The 6,407-nt window shown below is 31.3% G+C and overlaps 1 protein-coding gene across 1 annotated transcript; it reads left to right on the plus strand.

Moving 5' to 3' along the window:
- Positions 1-2,356: 2,356 nt before the first annotated feature.
- LOC145158874 (putative serine/threonine-protein kinase PIX13) lies at positions 2,357-6,135 on the plus strand. Its single transcript, XM_079077734.1, has 6 exons — positions 2,357-2,572; positions 2,663-3,009; positions 4,158-4,293; positions 4,390-4,526; positions 4,613-4,736; positions 5,392-6,135. Exons 1-6 carry the CDS (start codon positions 2,512-2,514, stop codon positions 5,847-5,849), a joined length of 1,263 nt encoding a protein of 420 aa, XP_078933860.1. The 5' UTR covers positions 2,357-2,511; the 3' UTR covers positions 5,850-6,135.
- Positions 6,136-6,407: the final 272 nt, after the last annotated feature.

A 6,407-nucleotide genomic window follows, 5' to 3' on the forward strand; every position in this document is an offset into this window, starting at 1 on the left:
ATATGTTGCATCCTCTAATCCTTAATCGCTTCTAAAGCCTGAATACATATTAAAAGTAGTATGTTAGTCATTGATAATGCCTAATGAGTACTACCATGACTTCACCATGTTCGTAGTCAAGAACTAGCTCAATCATTGACCTATAGTTGATTACCAAAAATCCTTTTAAAACATTTAAACTCTTAATCTTTAAAACTCCTTTGAATCTTTAAAAAAATATTTACTCTTAACTCTTTAAAGGATTTATCATAAATAAATATTAAATTTCATCATATTATAAATAATGCAATGCAATATGCAACCACACCCATTCTCGTTCATCTCTTTGTTCCACTCATCGCCTTCTTGTTGATAGAAATGAAGTATATAACATAGTTATCACATAGTATCATATGTCACAAGTTCTCATCTTTCGTCTTAATCTTCTTGTGGTTACGGGTGAGCTATCAATATTCCACCGGTATCGTACAAGAGGTAGTTAGCCTCTAGTACAAGTGGGCATGTCTAGAATACCACACTGCATCTTGGGTTGTCTTAAGTCATCTTTGCCCATGGACTTTAGAGGGACACACACAAGCCATTTTCCCAATCATACATGAATGCACAAGTAATCATGCTAAACTCTTTTTCAAAAATCTCAACTCTTTACTCTTTATCAAACTACTTTATAAAAATCATTTTCTAGTAATTTACAAGTAGTTAAGCATGTAAATAAACACATGGAAAATAATTTAGTAAAAACTCTTTAAGTAAAATTTTTAACCAAAACATCATAAACTTGTTTCTTTATGAACATGTATTTGATACTACTCAGAAGAAACCTAAGCTATTCTTCTCTTCTTAAGTTGTGTGCACTTCTTAAACACCTTTTAATTTTCATTAATAATAAGTTATTATTAAATTGATAAAAATATCCCTAGAGGATTCATGACACATTAGACACCTTCCAATAGCTTATGCTCATCTTAAAAGCTCATATTTAAAATTTGGGAACAATCGGTGGTCAAATGCTATTTCTACAAAAAAAACAAAAAAACAAAACAAAACAAAAAAAAACAAAACAAAACAAAAAAAAGGTTGATATTTCCAAACAGTAGGTTCCATACAGCATGTGCAAAATTGCCTTGGATTTCCAAACGAGTCGTATGGAAACTATAGGTCCACAAAAAGTGCAGTTTTCTCATTTAGACATTGTACTTTTCATAAATGTCCTTGGATGGCTACTAAACTTCCCCAAATGACTTTTATAAACTAAACAAATGTTATTAACCGTAGATATATTCAATTAAGTCTTTCCATCATTTTGAATTAATCATTAAGACCTTTAGAGGTCACATAAGCGTTTGGGAAGCTTATATGGACAACAATTTTCCAACAAACATCTTAATAGTTCCTAATGACCAATTTACCAACAATGATTCATCTAAGCTCTTAATCCATCCAAATATCCTTCATTAATCATTTATAAACATTCATTTAATTCATGGATCATAGTCATTGGAATCCATGCAATGGAATTGAGGATTCCATCAATTCCCTTACAAATCTAGATCTGTTAGAGGTTGCTAAAATAAGTTTCCACCCTGAGTAGGTGGATATTCCCCTGCCAACTTGAAGACCAAGGTTGACATTATTATGTACTATATATTTTGATTAAGATAGATATAATTTTCACTTGTTTAATCACCTTGTTAGAGATCTCAGTGCTGATAACATGATATAAATTCAACATAATTTGAACAATATTAACAAAAATACGCTAAAACTTTATATAGAGAATGAATAAGATTTTTAAGAAATTGAACATTAGTAGAATGTATTCAAAATGGTGTATCTTCATCCTTTACATCAAGAAATATTTATACTAAAAATAACCCTATTCATGTATTATAAATAGTTAGAGATACTTAGATGATTTGATAAGAGTTAAAAGTTGATCATTGGTCCGTCCCTCATCATCAGATGCAATTATAACAATATATCATTTCCCTCTTGATCTAGTAAGGTGACAAATATTAAGAAATTCATTAAAAAAATCATATAGACATTAATATGAAGTCTCGAATTCATTGTCGCTTAATGATTAAAAGACTTAACAAACATATGTTAATCTAAACGCCACCAATTCTTTCTTTGTCAAGTAACCACGTATAAAACATTGATTGAAAATACAATCCTTCGAGAGGACATAATCCACAACACTCTCCTCAAGTAAAAGAAATAGTGTAGGTGGTCAATAGTGTGAAAACTCTAAACGATGTTTCGACTAATTAATGAAATAGTCAAAGAGGAACTAGTCTTTTCCCCATCTTGAAATAATAATTATAATATAATCATATGTATATATAACACTTCATCTTTGTCTCCAACTCATCTCTTTCCATTTCCTTTCTCTTCACTTTCCAAGAAATCCCTAATTTTGCATCCCTTTTCCCTTCTCAAATCCAATCTTTTTGAAACCCTATTCATCCAAACTCTGTGAGAGAGAGAGAGAGAGAGAGAGAGAGATATATGGGAAACTGCTATCCAAAACCTGTTAATAATCTCTCAAGCACCAATAATTCATCCGCAGGTATGCTTCTTGAATTTCAATCCTTCAAATTTCACTCATTTATTGCTGTTTGTCATTGAATTCACCATATTTTTGTTCTTTTTTCATCAGTTTTTCGCAGTGATGTCAAAAAGAAAGAACCCATGATCGTAAAACATCCATCCACGGCGGCTGAAGGTGGTAGTGACTCTGGTAGCGCCGCTAATGCTTCCGGAGAAACAGTACCACCGAGTGGGAGAATAGTGACACCAAACTTAAAGATGTTCACGTTCTATGAGCTCAAAAGCGCAACCAGAAACTTCCGGCCGGACACCATGCTCGGCGAAGGTGGTTTTGGGAGGGTTTTCAAAGGGTGGGTGGACGGTGAAACATACGCGCCGTCGAAGGTCGGTATTGGGATCGCCGTCGCCGTCAAGAAATCAAATCCGGACAGCGCTCAGGGCCTTAAGGAGTGGCAGGTTTGTTTGTTAGTAGTATTTGATAAATTAAATATCGTGTTCATTTTTTTATTCCAGTTGTTTTTATTGAATTATTCTATATTGCGTAACTAATTAACAGCATGTCAAAGAAGATACATGACGTAATAGATGATTATACATCGTTTTAAGTTGTACTGTGTGTATCGAAAGCAGTACATTTTCAATCATTCTTTTTTTAGTTGCTTTCTATATTCCTAATTCCAAATAAATATACACTTTTTTATTCGCAATGTACAGTGAACTAGAAGAATTATCTCTGGATTTTAAATTTTTTGGAATGTGAAACACTTGAACAATACAACTTAAGGTGCATGATGTACAAGTAATTAAAGCACATGTATATATGGTGTGGTGTGGGCATCTCACACTCACACCCACCTATTCAAAACTAGTTTTTTTAAGTTATTAATCTTAAATTTATTTGTATAGATTTGAAATTGTGAATTTGTTTTATTATGGTTGATGACTTGTATATAATATTTTTTAGCTATATAAAATAATTTATGTTATAATTGTATAGTATAATTTCTTAAAACATAAATTGTACATATATTTAAAGATATTGTGTTATACGTCAAATTTCTGTCATGTTGATCATATAACATATATATTATGCATTAAATATTGTATGAATTATTATATTTGTAATATATATATATATATATATATATATATATAAAAAACTAAAGCCTCAAAATTGTTATACTTAATATAAATATATTAGCCATGGTATGAACACCTCCTAAAATATTTTCCACACACATGTCATTTTTCAACATACACTTAATAAATTATTATTAATAATATAATATATTCAAGTAGTTATTTTTGAGATGGCGACCCTTAATTAATGGGTCAAAATGTTCATTGTCAAAGGGTTGACATATTACAGAGCAAAGTCTGGTTTGACCTCTTCAAATAACATGCGCATTTAACCCCTTAAAAGACTTTATATTTTTTCAAAATTATTTATTTAAATTTATGAAAATACATCATTTCATTGTATTAGTGACGTTTCTGGTGGAACTTTTACTTGAATAGTTATTCATGAACTCTAATATTCAATAGTTTTTTTATCTTGATCTTTTTGTTCATTAACTGATGTTAAATTTTTATATTTTATACAGGCAGAGGTGAAATTTTTGGGAAAATTCAGCCACCCAAATCTTGTAAAACTCATAGGATACTGTTGGGAAGATAGAGAATTCCTTCTCGTATATGAATATATGCAGAAGGGTAGTCTTGAAAATCATCTTTTTAAAAGTAAGTATTTATTTTCTTTTAATATATTATATTAATTTTTTTTCAAAGACATTAAGATTATAATTATTTAATTTGATTTTTAATTGGAATTTGCAGAAGGTGCAGAACCAATTCCATGGAATACAAGAATTAAAATTGCAATTGGAGCAGCACAAGGCCTAGCTTTTTTACATACCACAGAAAAAACCGTTATTTATAGAGATTTTAAATCCTCGAACATTTTATTGGACGGGGTTAGTAGAACTTTAGTTTAACTCAAATTAAAAATAATACTTCTAGTTTTTTTTAAACATTTTGCTGATGTTAATTTTATTTTCAGGAGTTTAATGCAAAACTTTCGGATTTTGGATTAGCAAAGTTAGGTCCCGCAAATGGCGAGTCTCACGTCTCTACTGGAGTTGTTGGCACTTACGGTTATGCTGCTCCAGAATACATAGCCACTGGTTAGTTCTCGTTCTCCAAGCTCATTTTTGATATCATGTTTGTTTATTGTATGTTTAGTTTTTTAACATTTATTTTAAACAAAAAAATCTTCAGTTTTTGAGAGTTTTTAAGATTTTTTAGCCTTTAATTTTTACGTTTTATATAGTAGTTTGTACATTTGAAAAAGTTACAACTACTTTTCCCGAACATTTTTACACAAATAAAAGCTCAACTTTCAACTTCCGGTTGTTATTAATTTTGCCAATTAATGATTCTTTAAATCAAACTTTAAAAGCATATAAATGCATATTGTTGTCAAGATTCGTATAATAAAAATATGATGACACATTAGATAGTTAGATAGTTAGAATAATTCTTTTCATTATCTTATCCAGCCGGCTATTTATTAATATGGTATTGTCTACAAAAGATATACGTCTCATTGATGCGACACAATAAACATGAATTTGCTACAAATATTGGGTTGTGTATTATAATTAAAGTTGCTACTACGTCAAAGTCAAGTAAACATAAATATCAATTATCGATCCGTCTATAAAAGTTGATTATAAAAAATGTAGTTAATATGTTCTTGTCACATAATGTCGTGTCCACTTAGATTAGTTCATGGTTTAGAAATGATGTTAACGATATAAATTTGTGATATGACTACAGGTCATTTATATGTTAAGAGTGATGTCTACGGTTTTGGAGTGGTATTACTGGAAATAATCACTGGTTTGCGTGTACTCGACACTAATCGACCAAGCTCACAACATAATTTGGTGGACTGGGCTCGACCTTCATTGCCAGATAGAAGGAAACTAAGGAAAATCATAGACCCGCGTCTAGAACAAGACTACCCTTCAAAAGGAGCCAATAAAGCATCCGAACTCATCTTGAGTTGTCTTGAACCAGACCCGAAAAACCGACCTTCTATGGAAGAAGTTGTTGTCATCTTAGAAGAGATCAGTGCTATCAAAACAAAACCAAAGGAAACAAATGTCAGAACACCCAGGTCTACGGGCCCACATAGTGATCGTCGTTATCAGTCAACGAACCAATCTCCATTCAATGCAAGGAATGGTAGAGGAGTTCGGGCTGATAACCGATCACCAATAAGATCGTATTGACAGAAAAAGACAATGAACTTTCTTTGTGGAGCACCCATGAAAACAAACCTCTCAAAATGTCTAGTACAACTCCAACATGAATATGCAAGAGGCCCATTGAAAAGAAGGCCCAATGAAAGGACCCACTTAGAGGTGGTATTTACGGCGGAAGAGTAGAGATTTGTGAATGGTCAAATATCTTTGTATGTTTATATATTTTGATTGTAGAATAAATTGTATACTAAACTCTTATAAATTCAATATGAGAAGTTTGTATTTTTAATAAATAAAACTCTCCTTTAATTTATACTTCATTTATTACTTTAATAGTTGAATGAATGAAATTTTATTTAAAACATGGTAGAAATGCAAGGCTCAAAATCTCATGGTAAAGAGCATGAAGTTTCTGAGTCATTTTCAAGATATAATTATTGAAAATGATCAAGGGATGAGTAATTCCATAGTAGCATGACTTAGTTTCCTTCGACTCGTGGGACCAGCAAGGACGACGTGTGGAAAGGGTGCTTGTTTGAAACAGCTAAACTCGTTGAACCTGATAAAATAGTAATTATAGCACAT

Source organism: Lactuca virosa, chromosome 2 (assembly GCF_052849685.1).
Source record: "Lactuca virosa cultivar CGN04683 chromosome 2, Lactuca_virosa_CGN04683_v6, whole genome shotgun sequence".
NCBI lineage: Eukaryota > Viridiplantae > Streptophyta > Magnoliopsida > Asterales > Asteraceae > Lactuca > Lactuca virosa.

Bases quoted from the DNA above. Each gene is read 5' to 3' on its own strand.
- LOC145158874 (XM_079077734.1), top strand. From the start codon at position 2,512: ATGGGAAACTGCTATCCAAAACCTGTTAATAATCTCTCAAGCACCAAT. The intron at 2,573-2,662 runs GTATGCTTCTTG...TTTTTTCATCAG, and splicing joins CACCAATAATTCATCCGCAG to TTTTTCGCAGTGATGTCAAA. The intron at 4,737-5,391 runs GTTAGTTCTCGT...ATATGACTACAG, and splicing joins TCCAGAATACATAGCCACTG to GTCATTTATATGTTAAGAGT.